This window comes from Calypte anna, chromosome 3 (genome assembly GCF_003957555.1).
Source record: "Calypte anna isolate BGI_N300 chromosome 3, bCalAnn1_v1.p, whole genome shotgun sequence".
Lineage (NCBI taxonomy): Eukaryota > Metazoa > Chordata > Aves > Apodiformes > Trochilidae > Calypte > Calypte anna.
Window position 1 is genome coordinate 69,532,585 of NC_044246.1, and position 24,437 is coordinate 69,557,021.

The window sequence follows — 24,437 nt, forward strand, 5'->3', positions numbered from 1 at the left end:
CTGGAATGCAGAGAAGTAAAAATAGCAAACCACCTACTTCTAATGTGACACTTTAACTGATTACACCTAACTTGAAAAGATAAAGTATTAAATACATAACAAGGGTGAGCAAGCTTGTGGTGTACATGATAAAGTGTACTTTTATCATTATTATGCTAAAGGGCAGAATAATAGCTTCCAAAGAGACAAGCAGAAGAAAATCCCGAAGTTTTTCAACCTGTTCCAAAACCCAGAACACCATCTCAAAGTCTTGCTAAGCTCTTAATTCTCACCCCCATTAGACAAGTTTTAAATTGAGTCTTCATTAACTCATGAATTCATGTTTAAGAGGAAAGAAGGGTTAAGAAGAAAAGTCTTGCACCTTTCATGGTTGCTTCATGTACTTCCACTCTGGGCACAAATCAAGCATCAAAGATTGAAATCGAAACTGTAAACATTTAATTTATGCCTAAAGCAAACATAAGGTACTTTGCTACCATGGTGATGAACACAGTAAAAACACCTTAATCACTCCTGATTCTGCAAGTGTAAAGTAGGGCTTGGTGCAATAGTTAAAATAGTCTAGCATCAGACTCATATTCTGAGTTCGCACTTTTGAAAATGGTTTGTAATTTGAGTCTTGCAAAAACTGAAACAAACAATAAATGAACAGAGGCACTGTGTTGTGTATATTATGAATACAAATACTCTGGTCCTGCACAGAATTTATGAGTTCACTGATCAAGTGTTCCTAATGTAATGGCCATAAAACTGTTTTGGAAATGAACCACCTGCTGAACTAGTACATGTGTGCTTACACCAAGAGAATAAATACTCAGCTTCAGAAAACTAAATGAGTTATATTGTTTTTTTTATTTTAAATAACCAAGTTTCATGTTAAAACTCAATAACCCCATCTTCCCTTTAAAATGACAAATCGTTAGAAGGATTTTTATATAAAACTAAACCTAACAGCAGCTGAACTTTGTATGTCTGACATTTATATTACAATACATGTATTAAAAATCTCAAGGCACAAAAAGCTTTCAAAGCTTTTCTAGATTATGAAGCCGATTTTGACTTTTTGGGAGTAACCCCACCATCTCCAGCTGACTTCTCTGCTGGCCTCTTTTTTAACCCTTTCATTTTTCGTGTCTGCAGTTTACCAAGATCCTGCTTCTGCATATGGATTCGACCATAAGTTGTACCAAACACATCATGAGAGATATTCTTTTTCTTCTTAGGCTGTAAGAGAAGAACAACATTGGTATTTCTGATTAGAGAGAAGAGGGAGCTCTGAGGAGAATAAATGCCTAAAAGCAAGACCACATATATGGTTTTGAACTTAAGATTTGTTCTGTATATCTTGTATCCTTTCAGAGGAGAGTTTGTATCCCAGCTGACCACCACTAAAAGTGATGTAGCCCTAGATACCTCAGCTGGCCTATATAAAAGTAAGTTTTGCTCAACCAAACAATAATTAATCCTTCATGTTTTGTTATTCTTCAGGTAGATCTAGATGCAATATACTTTCCAGGATATGTACCTTCAAGGCTTTTGGTTGTTTTAGGGACAGCTTATAAAGATCATCTGAAGCTAAATGTGTCCTCCTCATAACCAGATCTAGTGAGGGTCCCATCTCTTCCAGTTCAATTCTTGGTATTTTACAGCCAGATTTCTTCAGAAGTACCCTAGAGGGGAAAACCAACCAAAATCAGATTTGTCCTCTGCGGTGAGGATTTATCCATCTTCTTGAAGGGGAGATTCAATCCTGTAGCTCAGAAGACCATGAAAAACAATTGCTACTGCTAACTCTACTACTGAGAAAGATGCCTGTCAATAACAATTTCTAATGTTAAATCTGCCCCATAACAATTTAAACACACCCAAAATATAACCTGGCTAATGTACCTTTTTTTTCTCTCTTTTTTTAAATTTTCTTTATTTTTTTCTTTTATTTTTCTTTTATTTATTTTTCTTTTTTTCCTCTTTTTTTTTTTTTTTTTTTTTTTTGTTTGTTTGTTTATTTTTTCTTTTTTTTTCTTCTTTTTTCTTTTTCAATGAGACCAGTATTACCACTACTACTGATCACATTTGATCCCAATACCCTGAAGGCCATACCACTGCTCAAATTCAAAATAGTGCCCTGGGTACTAAAAGATATTAAAAATATTTACTGTTGCTTACAGCAAAATAATCCATGCACTAAACTAGAAATTTTTGTTTCTTTTGAAGAAAGGGACTAATACAAGTGATTTTGTTATATGAAAAATCAGAATCAGATGGAATACAAGCTAAGAATGCTCCAAGCCTCCTAAGGCAGGGCTGTGAACTGTCAGTGTGAACATCAATACAGAAAGAAAGATTGCACTGTCTTGCCCTTTCCCATTTTATCTTGTGTATCACTGGCTGCAGCTGACCACTCATCATTTGTTGACAGACACCTAAGTGAGGAGAAGCCCAGAAACCAGGATGAGAACAGATGATGTCTATGTAAGACAGCACCCTGAACTCACCAAGTTAATTCACACTATTTTACTAATCCAATCATACGCAAAAATCCTTCTAGCTAGAAGGGGGAGCTCAACAAGGCAGAAAGAAGCAGGTTCAGGGCATAAGTATTTTCCTTCCGCTGTACAAGTTACTCTGTGTGTTATGCTGGAAAACCTCTACCCATTACAGGCTTTAAATGCAACAAGCTGCTGCTCAAGCCAGTTCAATTGCACAACTGCAGGATAAATATGGGGAAAAGTTGACAAGTGTACCAAAAAGCAAACAAATAGATAAAACACATACTCACTTATAGCTTCTCATGTAAATCTTCCCATCGACAGCTGTGAAATGCAGAACATACTCTAAACCAGCTAGGCGGATGCTGGGCACAGTAGGGCCCCTGAAGAAATCTGAAACAATATTTATTTTAAAAGAATAAATGCTAGGTTTCTTGGCTGGAAACCAAAAGAACAGGTGACTGTGACAAAACAATTTACTTCATAATGGACCCGCAACACATCAGTGATGTGAACTCCTTGCCTTTACAGATATTTCTGCTGCATCTAACTAAGCAAGGCTACGCATGGGATGGTTCTAGAAAAGCTGGATCAGTACATTTAATGGGAATCTCAGGCAATGGCTGGCACATAAAGCTGCAGCCCTACCAAAACATGGGAGGGAAACTGGACACTGCATGTGTCAGCTCTTGCACTACTGAAATCAAGTGCATGTAGAAATACTGATGGAAACACAGTGACTTCCCAGAGATGGCTTGATAGCAATATACACACTACCTAAAAATCAGTGTATGGAGAACAGCTAATACACTGTCAGAGCAGTAACTCAGCTTTATTAAGCTAACTGGGATAACAGCATTGCCTGTTCTAAATATTCTGCTCTAAAAAATTAAATGTATCTTATTTTCTGTTTAGGCCAGTTCATGCTCAGCTAAACATATATGGGTACAGAGGAGCCATTAATTCAGGTATCTGTTTAAAGGCATCATTAAAAAACCCTAATATTTAAGATTCTTAACCAGAGCTAGATTAGGAAGAGTACAAAGAAGAATCAAAAGTAGTACAAAACAGATTGAAACCGTATTTTTTCTACTCTTACCTACATTTTTTCTCTAACTTGAAGAAAAAAAGTTATATATATCATTTCTTTCATACCTCCTCCACAACAAAACACTTGCCCTTTAGGCAAAGCCATGTTCATAAATACAATTGTTATTTTCTCTAGTTAATAAGAAACACAACTATATAAAATATGAAACTTGAAATACTTGCTTAGTCTTCAAAGAGAGCACCGAAATACGAGTTAAATATAAAATGAGCTGTCTCTAGTGTGGTTATTATATCAGGCTATGAAAAAAATACTGTGCAGAGAGGTTGCAATAAACATGGCAACCTGTGCAGCATATGCAGAGGGTGGAGAAAGAATGTGACCTTGACTGAGGGAACAAGGTGTGTTAAAAAACATGACAGGACAATGCTGAAACACAGGAGAACTGCTAACACAGTGTCTTCTGTTCTCTCCCATTTTCATATCCCTCAGCTCATCGTGTTTTCTTCCACAACTTTTTCAAGAGTATCAGCACTGGAGTGACATCCAAAACAAAGTTGCTGGCAGATAGCAGCTGGAGTCTACCCAGGAAATTTCCTTGGTCAGTTGTGAGCTGAATTTGTAGCCAGAGGTGAAGCTGTAAATAAAGTATTTTGTTCACTTCTGGCATGTATTTTTCCCCTAGAATAGTTCTGTGGGTACACAGCTTACATTTACAGTGGTTTTATTGGCAGTATCTCCCTTTCATATTTTCCTGTGGCATCATACATCCACAGGATGACCTCTTCCAATAAACGCAGGTGGTCAGGAATTTCTGTTTCCTGGCAGTGCTGAACAGCTGCAGAAACCTTACACTTCTGTATACCCAGAGAGCTTAAGATTTTTTAATATGCTCTAATTTACAATTCTTGCTTTGGTTGGACTGAAGTCTTGCTTTCTCCTTTCTTTCCATTCCTAGTTCTTTCTCCTCCTTGTCCTCCACATGTTTCCAGAGCTTCTAATTTACTTTTTCCTACAGAGAGCTTCACAGCACCTTTCAATTTCCAGATTAAATTTCTCAATTATTTTGGAACAGGAGTCTGTACACTTCATTTTTGTATCAGTTCGTATCCAAAAGTTGGTAACACTATAACCTATGTACTAAAGTAAGCATGAGCACAGTTCAGAGTCAATGCCAGACATTTCCCAGCTATCCCATTTCTTGGCCAGAAGGAACCCACACATCTTTTAAGACACCCAAAAGAGTCTGTAGGAGGAAGGCTGTACAAGGAACAACCTGCAGGCCCAACTAAAAACACAGAGGCCTCCTGGAAACCAACATTTTAGAAAGTGTATAACCAAGTCAGAGTGCCTACCTATTTTTTAGGATTAAATGGGTGCAGCAATAGCAAAACCAGCAAACAGTGTTGGAAGAGAAGTACTTCACAAATACAAGTTAAAAGTTATTAGAATGTCACAAACTGCATTCCAAGGACTTGGATTATAAATTGATTCTTACAGTACCTCATCAGTAGGCAACAAAACCCAGAAGAATGGAATGTCTTTGTTTTTCAGGTCTCTAAAGAAAATTGCAGCTGCCATTTCTTTCACCTAAATAACTACTTCTACTTCACAGTTTTAGTAGACTAAAGGATTTGTCAATTCACACTTGCTTTTTACAAAGGAGCTGCTGTAAGATGCTATTTCAAGAATGTATGAACTCTTTTGATACCACAAAAGCCAATGAAAGCTTGTTTGCTCACCAGCATCACACTGCTTTGGCAACAAGAAGCTGTTAGCTATAACTAATATTCCCTCTGGGAACCCAATACTATCACTCCACTTATAGATTATTTGCTATTGTTGTTAAAAAGACATTTTTCACAGCAATAGAGCAGCACTGTCTTGCAGGAAGAGAAAGAATTGGTTCTTCCCTATCAAATAGGGGCAGTTTGGAAGCAGGTCAAATTATTATCCAAACAATTTTAACTTGTTAGTAATACCTTAAGCCTGTACACTCCTTAACTTTTTCCTTTGTCTATTGTTTTGCATCTAGGTATTTCACAGAAGTCAGCAGAACATAAGACCTGGAGTACATTCAAGGAGAAAAACTGAGTGTCAATTTGACTGCAGTGTCATTAAAGGCAAACAAATAGGAGAGGAGAAAGGACAGATGAACATCAAAGAAATAAAACAGGAAAGACTAGTTAGTTATTTGGCAACTATCTAGAAATGCATGTCTCCCATCTGAGTTATCAAGTTGTTTGATCATGGAGTGCATGAGCACGTCCGGATGCCAATCACCAACACTGTGCAGATGCCTGTATATAGATACACTGCAGAAAACAACAACCCTGCTTCCTGCAGTGTAAATATTCATTTGGAGTGACACAAACAACTCAGTATTAAAACTCACTTATCTTTGTATTCAATATTCCCCAACTTCAAAAGATTTATAAGCATAGTTATTAGCCTTTCATCTATCTTAAAAGAACCAGTCAGCTGTATTGAGGGGATGCAAATTCTCTTCCTCCTACTTCCTTTTCAGTCCCATTTCACATGAAATATCTTGCTTTAAGGAATTAACAATACTAAAGGGAATAAAATTGTCATTTTTAAGGTCTATTTATAAAGAGAAATCATTTACCTGCTTGCCTAGAAAAAATGACCGAAACCAGTATTTATGATTTGTAAGAGAGAGATCTTGCAAAGCTGTACAGTTATAAACTGGACAACATTGTTCAGTTTCAGGGCTAGTTTAAGTATTTTACCAGAGTTTAAAAAAAAAAAAAAAAGGAAAGAAAAAAAAAAAAAAAAAGAAAATAAACTAAATTTAGGAAACCTGTTAAAAAGAAAAACACACCACACCCTACTTAACAGATGTAGCTCTACCAAGCAAGACATTTTTCAAGTACTGAGTACCATATGACTTCTTTGTCCCAAAAAGCTCTTGTAAAGTCCCCTGTAAAAAGTATAATAGTTTTTGTAGTTACCTAGAAAAACAACAGAACATGCTTTATTTTCCAGAGCCTCCAACATTGAGATAGCAAAAAAACTTTACGACAGTTTATTTACTAAGCTCCAAGCCTGCCTTGAAGTTATACAGTATTATCTACATCTTATTTTCACAACATGTGCTCTTTCCAAGTACCCTAATAAACAGCACCGTTGTTAGAATTGGTCAAGTTTTCCACAGAAAAAGCTTTTTATTAAAACACAAGCTGTTACACTTTTTCAATAAGCAAGAAATGCAAGATGCAAGAGCATCCAGCTTTCTGAACCCAATCCACTGACTTCAAATTAGATACTTCAAAACCATTATTTGGTTAGAGAAGTGTTGATTTAGTACAATTACAAAGTAAAGACTTTGAAAAATGCCAGGATTTTTCCACAACTTCATGAATTTTAGTGAACACAAAGGCTCAACTTCAGAATCTTTTAATACAGTGCTTTTGTCTTCTCTAAAGAGTCATGATGACAAGTTAAGTTTCATTTCATGTCATGTGAAAATGACAAGTGCCTGCTCTTTTCTTTCTGTGCTGAACGTAAGCAAACATTTATTGACATACCAGCATTTCCCAACAGATCATATTACTACAGATTTATGCAATCCTAGTGCTCAAATAATCAAAGTACTGACCAATAAGAAGGCTCTTCAATCTTCTGTATTCTTCATTTACATCAAATGCTTCACCAGCAAATATCAACATAGGTTTTGTTCCTTCAGGACATTTACTGTTCTGCAGAATGAGAATTTCAACACAGAAGAAAATTCAAAACATGTTAGAAAGTGTATTATCAACTTAAGTTGTCAGCCTTTCAATATCAAATGAAAAAGTGTTGTGACCTGTGATGGAATGTATGGAAATACCAGACATTTTTGTTTAATTGAACAACACCGTATATATTAGAAGGACTTTGCTTTTAGAAAGGTGAATTGTATTATTCTTTGTGCTGGATTTAAAAAAGGTTCTTTACTATAGAGCATTTAAGGAGATTTCCTCAAGAAAATGAGTGAATTTGACTGTAACTACTCATATGAAAACTAAATTTAGAAGCAATCAAGTCTATTGTACTTCTGACACTACACTGAAAAAGGGTAGAAAAAGGGGAGAAGAATAGTTTACTCAATACCTTATTTTAATTCTGGCCAACAAATACATTTACTCAACTATAACTTCCCTGCTATAAACAGTGTTACAAAGATACATGCTACAATCTGATTTCAAGGGGAACATTCACGTTTATCTTTTTATAACTTTAATTTCTTCACTATCCCCTCCTGATTCATACGCTCTGATGAGAGTAAGGACCATAAAAATTCCCTATTTTTGCAGTGTATGAACTGCTTGATACAAAAGTATATACATATGAAATATGTTTAGTCTTGACAAAATGAGACTAATATAGCAATTATAGGTGAGTTTTCTGTGGGTTTAACTAATCAAGATGTTAGCCCCCTGTCTGGATTAATTTCCCTGCAAAGTGGCATTTATGTGCTACTGCAAGCTGAGGAAATTTCAGAATCATCTCAGTAATCAGAGTCATCCTCTTTGGTTATATTTTGAGAGGAAGGGTTTCAGTTTTCAAAGTCTATGCCTGTTTATATAGGAACTTGCCACAAGCTGAACCTAAGGAATTTTGTAAATGTAACTCTTTAATTAAAAAATAAAACATTAGGAATCAGCCAAGTCTAAAACCAAAAAAAAATTTACAAAGACAGTTGTGAGTGTGCTCGAAACAACTAAAATAAAAAGTAGAGCATAAAAATAACACCCTGAGGAACACAAAATAGCACTACGAAATGATTTCTTAAACAACTTATCCTTACTTCGAAGCACAAAAAGAAGCCACTGCACTAAAAAAATCCACCACTAGATGTCACCATAATTCTGCATTAGCGATTCTTTACCTTGACGTCTTTTAGGGATACAAACTTCTCGACGCCGAGCTCAATCATGTCTAGCACGTGATAGTCAAACATGCGACCTGTGAAATTGGGGGAAAAAAAAAAAAAAAAGCAGCTATTTAACTATTCACTGAAAACTAGACCTTTTAGCCAAATAAAACCTCACATGAAACATATTACCTATGACCAGGTTGTTAGGTCGCTTCTTGTTATGAGAGCCAAACAGAAACAAGGAACAATCTGATTTCTTGGAAAAAAATTCCTACAATTGAGGAAAAGAATAAAACTCGTGAGTTCTAGTTTGTAGTGTTTAAAATATTTGGTGAAGATGTATTTCACAAACACATGAGTTTAGCAGCTGCTTAACAAGAAGAGCAACTGCACCTATCAGAAGAGTTTTGAGCATGTGCAGGTCCACACAGGTTAAATTGAGAGCTGGATTCAAGGTTCAAGTAACAATTAATTTCTTTTTATTTTTAATTGGAGTCTTAAAGATCAAGCCAAGCAATTTTTTCTTGCCATTTTATCTGTAATGTCCTTTTTAATTCCTTGTGATTTGTTTTTACATAAGATACCTTCAACCACTTCTCCTTGACTGAGTATTTGCAAGTCAGCTACAGTTGTAAGGCTTCATTTGTGTTACTCATATAACCTTTATGCAGCACTTAAGCTTTACCTAACAGCTTTTGAACAACCAGTTAATTCCCTCAACAGCAAGCCTAGAAAAAGCTGGAAATATCTGAAGTTTTTCTTACACTTGGGCACTAGAGTTGTACTACAGAGCAACTTCATGTCAATTTATTATTTAAGACTAAGGTGCTACTTAAAACCAAGCCAGTGATGACTATCATAGAGCAGATCTTTTCTCCAGGTGGAGTAGAGAACCTATTATGATCCTATGTCCAGAGCCAACACTGCTGTAATTCTTCCCGAGGATGTTCAGCTCCAAGGCCTTTTTATGCATCGCTGCTTCTCAAGGTAGCCCCTCATTCTGTGGATCAACCACAGTTCCTGGATATACACAAATGCTATTTATCCAGTACTTCCCAGAAGATGCAGAGTTTCTACTGCAATCAGCAGTTACAAAGCAGAAAAAAAGCCACCACATCTCACAGAATGACAGAATTATCAAAGTTGGAAGGGACCTCTAGAGGTCATCTAGCCAGAACACATTACACAGGACAGCATTCCCTTCAAACACTTACTCAAAGAGCTCTGTTAATCACTGCATGTTGATGTATGTGAATTATCTAATAGCTATATGGTATTTTATTGAAAAGATGCAACAAACTCAAATGCCTCAAACGTGTCCTGGGTATTAGATATGGCTGCATTACTGTGCTTCATGCCAGGAACAGAACAGAAGCATACACTAAAATGCCTCAGCATCAGAACTAATGCAAATTAAGTAACTTGTCAAGTTGCTATATCTATGCTGCAACCACACTGTTTTTTTTCTTCCTAACACATTAAAAATACTTTAACTCACTTGTCCAATACAACTTCAGCAACTCCTCCAGCACTCACTATTGGCTGACTTCACCTTTTTGTAAAATGATCATTAAGGATACTTAGCCATCTCTCCTTTCCTACTTAGCAAAAATTCCTTAGGTAAGTTTCCCTTTTACTTCCACAGTCCCTTTCAGACCAGAAAGTGCATTTGTGCAGTGTATATATATGTTGGGGTTTTTTTTCACACTGATTTACTAATACATCCTCAAATTCCCAAATTCAGTCTGCATTTTCAGTGAGTTACTTTAAACAACTGCCTCTATGTGAGTCAGCAGTGGCACAGAGCAAACGTTACCATACCATGATCACTGGGAACTAAACTTATTTCTGTGATAATTCATTTTTGTCTTCATTGTAAAACCACAGATACACATCACTGTATTCTTTCTTTCATTTTATTGAAGGAAATACACATGCTTCTTTCCTGACAGCTTCAAATGCAAATGTGTGAAATAATAGCCCCTCTGTTTTCTGCCTTCCTGCTAGTAAATTAGCAGGACCTTAAAGCACTGAATCAACACCAAATCCAGACAACCATATAGCAACAAATGTATTTCCAAACACAAACTCCCTTTCAAAATAACCCTCCAAGTCCCTCAATAGCCACTTCTGTAACCTCTTTGAAGGCCAAACACATTTTTCTGACAGTTCATGACTGAATGTTGGAACAGAACTCTCAGCAATCATCTCACACTTGAACAGCTGATGAATGTGTATGCATGTGGTGCTCTGCTGGACTTTTCTTCCTCTATTCAAACACAAGGTAGAAAGCTATGACTCCTCCATGTAACTATTCTAACCTATGAATTCACCAAACTGAAAACAAGTTGTTCATAAGCTATGGCACTTCAGAGGACTGACTTTCAGAAAACCAAAACGAAGTTTTATTCTTCCTTTCATATCAAGCACTGTTACTTATAATAGGATTACAGAGTCCTGCATTTGACTGTCAGTTTACAGAAACATGCATTTAAGGTAAAGACAAAGTCCTCACAACATGACAGTTCTGTCTAGCAGCCAGATGAAAAATATGCCCCCTAACACCACAAGCCTAGACACAGCCCTACCTTCAGCTTACACCTATAAGCTTTGTTTCTCATCTAGTTCTTCGATAAGTAATAGCAAATTATACTCCAATAAAGTTCTTCCTAACTTTAAGGCTGTAAAATGTCATAAGAGAAGACATGGCTTATACTTACCAATGATGTTTGATCCTCAAAAGGCCTAGTTATATTTTTCCTGAGGAAAAAAAAATTGGAAAAAAGGAAATTCAAAAAGAGAACAGGCCCAGATAAGTACCTTTTGTTTTGGTTGGGAAAAACCTTTAAGATCATCAAGTTCAACCATTAACCCAGCATTGTCAAGCCTGCAAATACACCATGTCCCTAAGCATCTACCTATCTTCTGAATATCTTCAGGGATGGTAACTTCACCCTGGGCAGCCTGTTCCAGTGCCTGACAACCCTTTCTGTGAAAAAATGTTTCCTCACATCCAATCTAAACCTCCTCTGGCACAACTTGAGGCCATTTCTTCCTGTTCTGTTGCATGTTACTTGGGAGAAGAGACCAATCTCTTTTCAAGTAGTTGTAGAGAGCGCTAAGGTCTCCCCTCAGCCTCCTTTTCTCCAGGCTGAACAACCCCAGTTCCTTCATTAGTTCTCTGATAACTTTAAAATTCTGCATTCTAGTGAAAACTCCTGCAGTAGAGGTTCAGTTTTGGTTCAAAACATAAGCATTATTAATACAGCCAGGTGTTCCTTAGTGCCCCAGTTGCCATTTTAAGTAGCCAACCATTCAAGTTTGCTGAATCCTGTAACACCTGACAGAGCTGGGCTCAGCACCAACACTGATCATGTACAGTTGGTTTCCAGTCTAATGAAATCTATTGAGAATCTCAGTCACCTTCTGCACCCTTTCCATTGTTCAAGCCCCCATGCTAGCCAGCATCTCTATTAATGCCTCGAAATTACCAAAACCTGTGTTGACAGAAGACCCAAAGACGTCCAAGCAAGACCACTTACTTTTTATACAGTACAGCAAAAGGCTTCTTCACAGCATACTGCAAAAGACAGAATTAAATGTGTTATCTCCAATACATCTAAGTGCACCATATTTTCTAAAACCCTACAGCTCACATGAAACAGAACAGTTGTGCAAATCTGGAAGGAGGCACCACAAAAAGCCTGCTTGTAATAATACTTTTCAAGCTAGTAGCACTTTGGATCCCAATTAACTGAAGGAGTTATTTCTAAAACTAAGAAATAAATTAGCTGAGAAACAGCTGAAATCAAAGCCATGTAAAGGAATCTCTCTGCTTCTTGAGGCATAAGGGAAACCAAGGAGTGAACAACAGCATGATTATCATCAGCTAAGATGGTAAGAAAATGACACAGCAAGGAGAGGACAATGCAGGAACAGTAAGAATATTTTCATGTATGGAGTCAGCAGGGACGATTGGCAAGTTTAAGGTTCAGGAGAGGCTGAGAGCTCCCTCAATACACACAAGCATTTTGCAGTCCAAATTCTGTACCTAAACCTCTCATTTTCAAATGGACTTGCAATGCTTCACCTACTGGACAATCTTGGAAAAAACAGTAACAGACAAAATAAGCTTAAAATTTCCACCAAAGAAGAAAACATAAGAAAATAATCTCCACTGAGGGGTGGGTAATGACACCTTTGGAGTACTGGACATTCTGAGAATATGACAATATTGACCTTGCAGCAGAATATGCACAAACTGTAAGAAAAAGAGAAAGGAAGATAGTCTTGGTGTAGCACAAGAAGGTGTATAATTGATGGTTGCATATTATGTCCAACAACTTACAATGTCTTTAAGCACTTCAGTCACTGTTAAGTTTGCATTTCCTCCTTTTATGAGCATAGCAATTTTTGTATTTTCTTTAAGCTTGGGTTCTCTCTTCTCAAGAAATCTTTTTGCTCTCTTAGTTTTAGGCTTTCTGTAACAATAAATTAACAGTTAAAAACGTAATACTAGTAACAGGACCCAACACCAGAGAAAACAGCAAAGCAAAACACGAATTAGAATAAGTTGTCTTCAAGTAAATTGTTTCAGTGACTCAAATTAATCCCAACCTGCAGAATTAGAATCCATGCATAAAAACCAGTCACAGATAAATGTGTTTTACTGCCTCTCCTCTATGTCCCCTCAAGCTAGCAAAGGTGGTTTTACAGTCTTGGGCTTTCCAGTTTCTGCTAACTTAGAGCTTAAGATACACCAGAATTCCCAGACTACTGGCAACCTGAAAGTTTCCCCTCATACCAGCTCTCCCATCAAGTCAGACACTTGCATATGAGAAAAAGTTCCTCAAAAAACATCAATTGCATCCAGTAGAAAAGCTCAAATACAGCACATCTGTTGGCAAGAACCACAGAAGACTCCCATGCATTATTTAGGTGAAATAGAGTAACATTAGCAGGGGTACATATCTCATAAGAATTAAGAACTATATGGCTTAAACACAGAATCACAAAATGGATGGAGTTGGAAGGACCTCTGGAAATCACCTGGTCCAACCCCTCCTACTGAAGCAGGTTCACCTAGAACAGCTTGCACAGCGAGGTTTTGAAGATCTCCAGACACCCCACAACCCCTCTGGGCAGCCTGTTCTACTGCTCAGTCAGCCTCAGAGTAAATAAGTTTTTCCTCATGTTCAGATGGAACCTCCTGTGTTCCAGTTTGTGTCCAGTGTCCCTTGTTTTGTGGGTGGACTGAAAAGAGTCTGGCCCCATCCCCCTGATACCCACCCTTTAGGTATTTATAAGCATTGATGAGAAAGCTCCCTTGTCTTTCTCAGGCTACACAGACCCAGGCCTCTCAGGCTCTCCTCATAAGAGATGGTCAAGTCACCTAATCATCTTTGTAGCCCTTGAGAATTACACTTCTGGATTATATTAAAATAAAGCTTTTAATATCTTCTCCGTGAAGCATAATACTTATTTTAAGGAAAAAAAAAAAAAAAAAAAAAAAAAAAAAGCAAACAGAAAAGCCCACACAGATACTTCCAACTATAGACTGTTCTTTCAAGTGTACAGAAAGACACCAATTCAACACCCCCTCAATATTTTCACGATAACAACTGAGAGGTAACGGTGCCTCTCCACCAAGTGGAAGACGCCAGCGCTCAGTTTTCCTCTGTCACGCACGTTTTCCAAAGCCCTTTCCTCTCAGCTGCCCTTCTCCCTTTGCTACCCTCCCCTCAACGGGGCTCCTCGGTACCCCGCAGCCGCTCGGTGCCCCACTCCCCCGGCGGCCAGGGAAGCCGTCCGACCCGACCCGACGGAGGGGGTGACTGTCCCTTCCCTTCCTGCCCCTCTCCCTACGCCACACTCACACCACCCGATCCAACGCATCCATGGCTGCCGAACCGCCCCACGCGCGCCTCCGTGAAGCGGCGTTATCCTCTACGTCACATCCGCCAGCGAGAAGACCGCCCAGTAGTGCCAGCAGGGGCGGGACGGTGAGCGGGGCAACCTCCGCCCCCGAGGGAGCCGTTACCGCCTGACAGGGCGGCGGCCGGGATATGGGTCGGGCCGGGCCGGGTATGGACTGCGTTGCGCGGTTCTCTGGCGTGTAAAAAATAGTTCTGCCCGTTTAGAGGTACGCCGTGGGGCTCGCCCTGCGCCTCCACCTGCGGGATTTGAGTTGCACGCCGCTTTCCTGGGGTTCAAAGGCTCCCGGGGCGCTGCTAATTATGGGGTGCAAATTAATGAACGTCTGATAATGATGGCGCTTGCACTGCTCGTACGCAGCTGCAGCGCTGGCCGATCGCCTCGTTTCTGAGCGTTTTGTTTGCCATCCTCTCGTTCCAAGACCACGTTAAAGTTGAACTTTAACGTTTAACTTGAACGTTAAAGTTGAGCAATGCACACACAGCATTTTAAGCCAGATTTCCCCAGAAATGTACTTACTTGGGAAGACCTATGCAACTATGTAACAGAATGCAAAGGTTTGCCTAAAATCTCTTCCACGTTTGATAGCATCACTTTTAGAACTGGTATCTATTCTTAAATCTATCCAAGCTTCCGGTTATTCCAAAGCCTGGAGGCCCTCTGGCTAGTAAGAGTTGTTCAGATATATTCCATTTGCTCCTCAATTTTGTGTTTGCAATTTGAAAACTGAAGGCATCCATCAAAACCTGAAGACCTAAAGCAGAAAAATAATCCCCTAGCTACTTAGACCTAATTTGGAATGTTCCCATCTCTCAGCCTTATTTTGAGCTAAATACCTCCTATGCTCTACTCTGATGGGGTCTCTGAACCTTTTCCAAAATACTTTTATGATCTCTTATTTAAGTGCTAACACTGAAAAAAAGCACTTATCAGTAGTTTGAGCATCCTATATACTGATAACTGTTACAACATGCAAAGAAAAAGTGCTTAACACCAGCCATGGCAGGGAACTGCTGGTATGGTCCAGTGTCTAGGCACAGAAATAAGAACAATATCCATTAATCAGGATAAGATAGTTCCAGTAATAATCCTAAACCCACCTATCCTACTTACCTACACTACCCTTTTCATTCTGCATCCTCACCCACCAGTTTTGAACTGTACTGTGACTTGAAACTCTCACACTGTTTTGAGTACTTATTTTTATTGATCCTATGCTGGGGGTGAACTTCTCTGATCATTAAAACATCACATAATTATGCTGGAATTAGGCTTTTCTGCCTTCACACCATTGTTGCAGCTAAGCTATTTTAGGGATGCAGAGAAGGGAAGAAAGGTCAGAAAGAAAATGTTTTATGTTTAAAATAAAGCTGTGCTTTTGAAAACATTACAATGAATACTCAACTTTCATAGGAAATACTATGTGACCATATAAATGATGTAACAGTGTGCAATATCAACCCACAGACTATCTAGTGACCAAAATACATTCACATGGATCACCTGGGGAACCACTGATGCACCTGTACAGTATCTGAGGCATAAAAACCTTCTAAAAAATGCCAGGGAAGAAGAGCCAAACATTTACCTAAAAAAACCCAATCAAACAACAACAACAACAAAAAAACAGTGGTGTTCCCCAGGGCTCAGTGCTGGGGCCACTCCTATTTAACATCTTTATTAATGATCTTGATGAGGGGATTGAATGCACTCTCAGTAAGTTTGCAGATGACACCAAGTTGGGAGGGAGTGTTGATCTGCTGGGTGGCAGAAAGGCTTTACAGAGGGACCTGGACAGACTGGATCACTGGGCTGAGATCAGCTGTATGAAATTCAATAAGGCCAAGTGTCAGGTCCTGCATTTTGTCCACAACAACCCCAGGCAATGCTACAGGTGTGGGGAAGAGTGGCTGGAAAGCTGCCTAACAGAAAAGGATCTTGGTGTATAGATTGAGAGTCAACTGAATATGGGCCAGCAGTGTGGCCAGGTGGCCAAGAAGGCCAATGGCATCCTGGCCTGTATCAGAAATTGTGTGACCAGCAGGACTAGGGAAGGGATTCTGCCCCAGTACTCAGCCCTGGTGTGGCCCCACCTCAAGTACTTTGTTCAGTTTTGGGCACCTCAATAAAAAAAGGAGTTGGAGCAAGTCCAAAAAAGGGCAACAAAGCTGGTGAAGGGTTGGAAAACATTCCTTATGAGGAGAAACTGAGGGTGTTAGTGTCAGGAAACAGAGGCTGAGGGGAGACCTTATTACTCTTTACAAATAGTTGAAAGGAGGTTGTAGCAAGAGTGGGGTTGGTCTCTTCTCAGTAGTGACAGATGACAGGACAAGGGGAAATGACTTCAGGTTGTATCAGGGAAGATTTAGGCTGGATATCAGGAGAAACTTCTTCACAGAAAGGGTGGTTAAGCACTGGAACAGGCTCCCCAAGGAGGTGGCTGAGTCTCTATCCCAGAATGTGTTTAAAAATAATCACCTGGATGTGGTGCTGGGACATGATTTAGTGCTGGGATACTGGGACTAGGGTAATAGGGTTAGGACAAGGTTGGACTCGATGATATGGAAAGTTTTTTCCAGCCTGAGCAATTCTATGATTCTGTAACATTACATTTTGTTTATGCAAGACATTATCTTATATAGAAAATGGGGGAAAGAAGAGTGACAGGTGCCTCATTAAGCCCCGTATTTCAGTTGCTGACTAGTCCACAAGGGCTTTCAAGACTTGACTGAACTGAAAAACTTTGCCTGAATTCAGTGTTGATTCTATTTTATTTTAAGTAGGAAATTGGGCAAGAAACCTCCTGAAGTCACTTCTCAGGGATTTCTAAGATCCATCAGGTGACAAAGAACATTAAAGAAAATCCAAACTGAGAAACCTAACGAGTAATCAAACAAGTAATAAAAGCCAATTTTTCTTTCAATAATTGCATCACAAGAACAGACATAGCATGCAGCACAGTATGACACTGTGAAGCTATACGTGAAAAATTCAAGGCTTTATTTTAAACAATTTTTTTTCCTTTTTATAAAACGTCCCAGACTGTACCTCAATATTTTTTGGTGTTTTTTAAATAACAATCATTTCTTCTTCAATTTTGAGGCAGAGACACACATGTTTCCATTCAGCATTTAAAAAAAACATTTAAGCCCTTCCCACCTAATCCAACATAAAAGCAATTTGCAAGAAAACAATGTTTATTTTTCCACTATTAGTTCCTCAGATTAATTGGAAACCATGTCACAGCCTATACAAGTTAGGATTTCAAAGTTGGACCATTAACCCCATGAACAATCCTGAAAAAATTAGAGCTGCTATCACGGAGGGGCATCATCTAAGGCAATGCTTCCAGAAGGGGAATCCTCTGCCCCAGAAGCAGGGCTGTCAGGCAGAGGAATAGAGGCATCTATTTCCAAGCTGTGCTGCTTCTCCAGATCACAATTCATGTCAGAGTTTCCTCCACCACTCACCTCTCCCTCTGACTCTTCAGTCAATTTGTCTTGGGCCTGAGCTGACTCCTCAGACTCTTCTTTTTCACGCAGAAAGCTGCAAATCATATTTGGCCTGCTGTGAGAAAAATCTCTATCCTTGATTTGTAACCATTCCACTCCACCTGATGCAAGGAACAAAAAAATTGATATTATTGACAAAAGAAGTTAAAAGTTTTTAAGTTCACTGTTATTAAGGCTGAGCCTGACCAAGATTTAAGTAAAAGAATAATTTAGGAGAGAAATATGTCTTTCAAGAATTTAGACCAACACTAATCTTTGTTGTGAGTTTTAGCATGGAGCTTAAACCCCATTTTTCCTTGAAAAATAAGGCTAGAAATAACAGAAAGGCATTTGATAAAGAAAGACCATCTTAAAATAAAGATACACTTGACTGTTGATAATAAGAATACATAGGCAAACAAATTTATCCAACACATACAGCTACAGGTTTTCATCCAGACTGGAAACACTGTATGTGGTTCATTGATGTCACCAGCTTGGTCTCTAAAGAGCAGTCACAATGGACGCAAGGAAAGCAACAGAAAGCAGGAATGTCAAGATACAAAACTATGCCACATCCATGTCACAAAGACTGTGTCCTGCTCAATCCAAAAAAACTTTCAGATAAGAGAAAAATATCAGGGAACTTCAGCATGTTTGCCCTGCTTTTACACTAGTAAGAATCTCCTACTAGCTGCATCTGTAGGTAACACTGGGCAGAAGGAATATCTTTGTTTTGTTTTGTTTGATATTTTTATATTTAAGCATTCATTGCATTAAGAATGTTTCCCTAGTTTCCTGCATGCTCTTGAATCAAACACTTAATCAAGGTTAACACTTCTAAACATAATCCATTCATGGCTGACAATCCTACACATAATCCACCCATGTCCCTGTGCATAAGAGCAGAGACACTAACCAACATTCTCTTCTCCTTCCTTCTTTTCTGTCAAAAGAGTTCGTACCATATTCAGCTTCTTCATAGTGTGGCACTTGTATTTCAGCCGCACTTTTTGGTTGCCTTCTGCATCTATGATGAAGAGAGGAAAAAAAGCAATACCTAAAGCCCAATCATTATATTATTTCATTATCAACTGAAACAACATAAATATTTTTTAACCACCCAGGCTACCACAAGAAATGGGACATTAAATCACAATTACCATGCTCTGTGTTTTCTTCAAAAACCACACAGGTTCCCAGAGTATCTGTGGAAAACAAAGTGAGAAAATCTTCAAGATTTATTGCTACCAGCTGCAGATACTGCACCCCCTGGCACAGCTCTGGGAATGTTTGGATTTTCAGTTCCTCTCAAAGGCCCAGCACTGGTAACCACATCACTATCTCAGGAACAGACAGGAGTATCATGGTCATTGAAAATCAGTACTAGGGAGGACCTCAGGTAATTTTATTTGAGACCAATGATGTCACCATAAGGCAAATGGGAAAACTACAGCTTGCACACTGTGTCAGTCCTGCTTATACAGCAGGCAACAAGAACTCACTTTAGGGCGTTTGATGGCTCACATCTTCCCTGCAGAAATATCAGCTGCTGCACCCCTCAAGTCATCTTCCATGCACACTTTCCAGTAAGTAACATGGATACCTGGCTAATTTAGATGTGAACTCAGACTGGTGCTTTTCTGTCTGGTGTTACACAAACACCACCCAGAACTCCAGCACCTCACAGGCCCAGGTTCTTCATTCACAGTGCAATTAAACATTCTTAACAAAGTTCATGACATGAAAAAAGGATAGATTGTATCCACATCATTTTTCATACCTTCATATTCTCCAGTAAATACGTATCTGTCCACTTGTAAAATGGGCCTCTCTGTCTCTATTCCCTACAAAAAGGAGACAAAGTTGGACAGGTATCAGGTCTTCTAGTCTAGGTAAATCTCTTGATGTGAGACTAGAGAGAACAGATAAGAGCAGAATCCAAATTACAGCAATTAAATACAAAAATTATGCCAGATAATCCTGTTGTAGTAATCACAACAATACTGAATTAGTATAGAAAATGCTCGAGATTGTTAAAAAGGACAAAAGAAATTTAGATCTAACTGCAACCAACCATCTATTTAGGTTAGTAACTAAAGTAACTTCCAGTGCTGTTATTCTCTCTATGAAGTTAATTTAACCTCAGTTTTAAATGAGCAAATAAAAATATACATACTTGCATGAACCAAATGATATTATTTTCTAAGCTCAAATTAATACCAGTTCTGTAACGTGTGAGGAACTTTCTAATTTCTTCAGAAAATACACAAGGTGAAGAAGTCTGGCCAAAAGCAGTACATGAGCACCAGAAATGCAGTTGCAGGGTCACAGAAGCTGCTGTGATTACAGTGCATCTACATTGTGAAGGACTTGGAAATTGCCATGTTTAATTTTTTTTAAACAAGAAGTGGGAGAGTAAGCCAGCAATCTATCAGCTCATTCCCTTCTTCTGCAACAAAGCTTTTCAAATATACAGGCTACAATCTCACTATTTATAAGATGTACCTAATATAGGATATATAAGATGTACCTAGAAATTTTGATTAAAATTACTGCCTGCAGAGCAGATTAAGGGTTAGACTTGATGATCTTAAAAGTCTTTTCCAAACAGAATGATTCTGTGAGCCTGTCTTTTAATAATACATTGGGATCATTAACATTATTCAGGACATGAAGATAAGCACATGCTAAAAGTTTTAAAGATGAAGTGCTGTCATAAACTAAGTAAAACACAGAAAGTATCTGACACAGGTTAGTAAGAACTCGTGCAATTTTTCTCTTGTATTTTTGATTTTTTGTCTCCTCAAAATAAAAGGACAGCTAAGCCAGTTGCTTAAAATAATCAAAGTAAAGGAAACAACATCTAAAACGTTTATCATATGCTTAAAACTCAATTATACTTTATAACACTAGAACTTGCCAGGTAATATCTGTAAAAAAAACACCTGCAAATACACTGCAATTCAGAAAGATGTTGGTTTTACTTGTCAGATGTGTTCAAGTTATTTGAAGAAATGTGCTTAACTATTTTTAATGCATTAAATTCACCATTTAAAGAACTCTACTAAGAGCCTGAAATCAGAGGGGACAGTGGTCCTAGCCAAGAAATACTTCTGAAAATACTTAATATTTACATAATACTATATTCAAAGACCATAAGCCATTTCCACACAGAGAGCACTCAGAGCCTGTAGCCAAGTACAGCAAGACACTACACATAGTTCTCTATCAAAGATTTGATCTAAATGTTAACAACTTCAAGGAATTTAGAAACAGCCTCAGTCCCCTGTTCACATACATACTGACTTACCCCTTTCCTATTGTGCTGTAATCACTCACCAAAATCTTGCATTTGTTTTCACATTTTTCTAAGAAGTCTGAATCAATAATTCCTGATAGTTCCACCATGACCAGTTGCTCCTACAAGATAAATGCATAATATGCACATGTAATAGATATATTTGAGCTCAAAATATTAAAAAAAAATAATAATAAAAAAAACCCAACAACCCAAACCAACGAAAAAAACCTCCTAACACAGACCCCAAAACTGACTTACGTGGAATTTTATCTGGAGAAAATGACAGACAGACACTGCAATACCCAGGGGAACACAGAGACTACTCCATCATACATCTGTTTCACACCTGAATTTCCTGGCCTTTTCCTCCCAGCTAGCAAGGAAGCAATTTTTTTAAGAGGGAAATCAAGATGAAGCTATTTATGAACTGTAACAATATAAACAGCTCCATATTCTGCAACACATTCTCTAAACTTTAGTACCTGCCTAAATAAAGCACTATTAGCGAGAGGTTAAGCAACGTGCTATTGAAATGGCTACTTTTACACCTTCATAATGCATAGCCTTGCACTCAATTCCTGTCTGTAATTCCTTACAGTTTTACACACACAAAAAGCCACCTCGAAAAAAATCTTTTATTCGGCGACAAACCCATCTTTCACCTACGAAATACCCGCGAATACACAGAACAGACGAGCAACAGATGACACCGAGGCAGGAAGCAATGAAAGTGTAAGGAGTGCTTTCCCACAACGCCGTTTTCCGGCAAACCCGGAACGGGAACAGCCGTACCGACCACGGCTTTCGGGACACAGCTTTCGAGCAGCGAAACCCGGCAGGCACAAGGGAACGCATTCGCTCTGTGCCCGACCCCGCCGCCAGTCCCGGGGCAGCCATGGCGGCCCCCGCGCCCGCCTCTCCTCACGCCGCCGCCGTCCCGCAGGCACCGGCTCCCGGGGGAGGCCTTGCTGTGAGGAAGAAACCCACTCCCTCCCTCACTAGGGCCCAGCAGCAGGCGCTGGGCCAGGCCGCCCCGATGAGGTCGGCCACCCGGCGGGCAGCACAACTCCTCCCGCTACACCCGATAGCGCCTGCGGGCAGAGAGGGGGACGGACTGGGTCCGCAGGCGGGACACGCCCCGTGGAGGGCTGACCGGCGGGGTAGCGCTTCTTCCCTTCACGCTGCACCAAAGCAGGGAAACGCCCGGGGAGGGAGCACGTCCCAGTGCCGGCATCTACCAACCTCCACCTCGTCTTCCTCTACTTCATCTTCCCTCTCTCCCCTCTCCACACTCTCTTCCGCCGCCATGTCGCCAGACAACGCCCCGCTACACCGCTCTTCCCCCCCCCCCTTCCTCTTCCCTCCCTCCTCCCTCGCTTCAGCGCACACCACGTGGGGCCGACGCCGCCATCTTAGTGACCGACCGATCCCGCCCACCCTCACGCGCGGAGACAGTTGGAAACGGCGCCAACCGCGGCCCCGCCCACCCCCCGCCGGGCCTCGTGCCGCCCGCGCCAGCCGCCCATCCCCAGCAGGAGGCGGGAGCGAGGCGCCCTCCCCGGCGACCGTTAAGCGGTTCCGTGTGGGGCGTTCCCCAGGGGGTACCCGGGCCCGGCCCGGGCGGGGCGGAGGCGGGCGGTGTGTCTGGGGGGGGGGCCGGTCGGGGCCCTGGGGAAGAGAGTGCAGCATGGCCAGGGAGGAGTCCGAGCGTGTCAGGTGTAAGGTGCGGTGCCGTGAGAGCGGGAAGAAGGACGGGCATCCGCAAAGGGGTGGGGTGATGGAGAAGCGGTGGCCCCGGGGGGATTGTGGAGGGCTACCAGGGACCTATGGTGGGACTGGGCGGCTGGATCAGAAAGGGCCTCCTTGAGCAGTTTTGTTTTCAACGGGCTTCGTGTCCCTCCCCTTGCCCGCCCCTTACCCTGCTCTCCTGGCGCGGCGTTACTTGCACCTGAGCTTTCCCTCACCCGTCAGGTTTTTCCACAGACTGCTGGGTCTTCGTTTGCCGGACTGTGCGGGGCGCACCGTCCCGGGTGGGACGCAGACTCCTGGGTTCCCTCTTCATCCTAGCAGCCCATCTCTGCTCCTGTGCCATTTGTCTCCCTCGTGGGTCATCCTCACATCCAGCATTGCAGATTTCATCGTGCCAGCCCCTTCTTCAGTGGAAGAAAGGGAAATGTTTTGCTGTGTACATGGTGAAATTGTGTTTACTGTTTTCGTCCCCCGTGCCTGATGCTTAGAAAGCTAGGGGGTGGAAGGGACCTCGAAAGATCATCTAGTCCTACACCCCCTGCTAGGGCAGGGTCACCTACAGGAGGTCACACAGGAACACATCCAGGTGGGCTTTGAATGTCTCCAGGGAAGGAGACTCCACAACCTCTCTGGGCAGCCTGTGCCAGTGCTCTGGCACCCTCACAGTGAAAAAATTCTTCCTAATATTTCTACAGAACCACCCATGCTCCAATTTATAACCATTAAAGTCCATCTGATAGGGATTTCTGAGATAATAATTTAATTTATTTGTTCACAAATGCAAGATGTTGCACTCCGTACTACTTAGTCTCCTAATGGTGTTTGTAATGTAATTGTCCCTTGTTTCCCTATGCTATTCTTCTGACTTTGTATCAAACGTGTCTCCTTACCCAGTGTGTCAGTCATTAATTAAAATGTTCAATAAAATTGGTCCCAAGGGAGTTCACTGTAGATTTTCTTCCAGCCTCTACTTAACCTCCATCATATAAGATAAACATAAATGTCAGCATAGTGCCATATCAAGTGTTTAACAATGTCCAAATATGTGTGATTTAATGTGTTTCTTCTTTTCCTGGAAAAATCACTGATCTTAAACATATCAAGTAACATTAGCAAGTTTTTTCTCTGAGAAGCCAGCATTAGGCTTCATCTCATTTCTCTTAAGCTTCATGGTTTTAATTACTTTTTTCTTAGAGTTTGTTTTAGAATATTGCATATTGCTGTGGCAAGTACAGCCTACACATTTGGATTAGTTCTAAATGCAGAAGATGATGCTAGGGTATGTTACCTTTTTGTCAGCCAGTAAAGTATTGAAATGTAAAATCTTGAATTTTGATTGCAGGGGATGAGAACTGTGGAACAGAAGTTTGGTATATATATGTATATAGCTTGTATAACATATACAAGTTAATTATTCAATATTTTAATATAATCGTTTGTGTGTTTGCTTAGTGTGGGCTACTGTGCTCAAGGGTTTTAGAAAATAACAAAAACAAGGTTTTGAGTATCTAATTTCATGTTCTGCCACTACAAGGAGGTAGAT

The 24,437-nt window shown here is 40.1% G+C and overlaps 2 protein-coding genes across 3 annotated transcripts; both read right to left on the reverse strand.

Moving 5' to 3' along the window:
* Positions 1-835: 835 nt before the first annotated feature.
* RPF2 (ribosome production factor 2 homolog) lies at positions 836-14,366 on the reverse strand. The gene is made up of 10 exons (XM_030448318.1): positions 14,293-14,366; positions 12,765-12,897; positions 11,959-11,996; positions 11,137-11,176; positions 8,606-8,687; positions 8,429-8,505; positions 7,157-7,256; positions 2,780-2,882; positions 1,526-1,670; positions 836-1,224 (listed from the first exon to the last, which is right to left on the reverse strand). Exons 1-10 carry the CDS (start codon positions 14,313-14,315, stop codon positions 1,042-1,044), a joined length of 924 nt encoding a protein of 307 aa, XP_030304178.1. The 5' UTR covers positions 14,316-14,366; the 3' UTR covers positions 836-1,041.
* Positions 14,367-17,327: 2,961 nt separating this feature from the next.
* Positions 17,328-22,473, reverse strand: GTF3C6 (general transcription factor IIIC subunit 6). 2 transcript variants are annotated; one of them, XM_030448320.1, is made up of 6 exons: positions 22,388-22,473; positions 21,184-21,264; positions 19,625-19,688; positions 19,005-19,049; positions 18,761-18,871; positions 17,328-17,963 (listed from the first exon to the last, which is right to left on the reverse strand). In XM_030448320.1, exons 1-6 carry the CDS (start codon positions 22,451-22,453, stop codon positions 17,668-17,670), a joined length of 663 nt encoding a protein of 220 aa, XP_030304180.1. In that variant the 5' UTR covers positions 22,454-22,473; the 3' UTR covers positions 17,328-17,667. The 2 variants fall into 2 exon arrangements, with proteins under 2 accessions (XP_030304180.1, XP_030304181.1); XM_030448321.1 differs by lacking the exon at positions 22,388-22,473 and adding an exon at positions 21,808-22,026.
* Between the last annotated feature and the right edge of the window lie 1,964 nt (positions 22,474-24,437).

Excerpts from the sequence above, each read along its gene's own strand:
- RPF2 (XM_030448318.1), bottom strand. The coding sequence starts at position 14,315 with ATGGATGCGTTGGATCGGGTGGT. Across the intron at positions 8,688-11,136 it reads TTGAGGATCAAACATCATTG|GAATTTTTTTCCAAGAAATC; the intron begins GTAAGTATAAGC and ends CCTCAATTGTAG. Across the intron at positions 1,671-2,779 it reads ATTTACATGAGAAGCTATAA|GGTACTTCTGAAGAAATCTG; the intron begins GTGAGTATGTGT and ends TTTCCCCTCTAG.
- GTF3C6 (XM_030448320.1), bottom strand. The coding sequence starts at position 22,453 with ATGGCGGCGGAAGAGAGTGTGGAGAGGGGAGAGAGGGAAGATGAAGTA. Across the intron at positions 19,689-21,183 it reads AAAACAAATGCAAGATTTTG|GGAATAGAGACAGAGAGGCC; the intron begins GTGAGTGATTAC and ends TCCTTTTTGTAG. Across the intron at positions 19,050-19,624 it reads ATTTACTGGAGAATATGAAG|ATACTCTGGGAACCTGTGTG; the intron begins GTATGAAAAATG and ends TGTTTTCCACAG.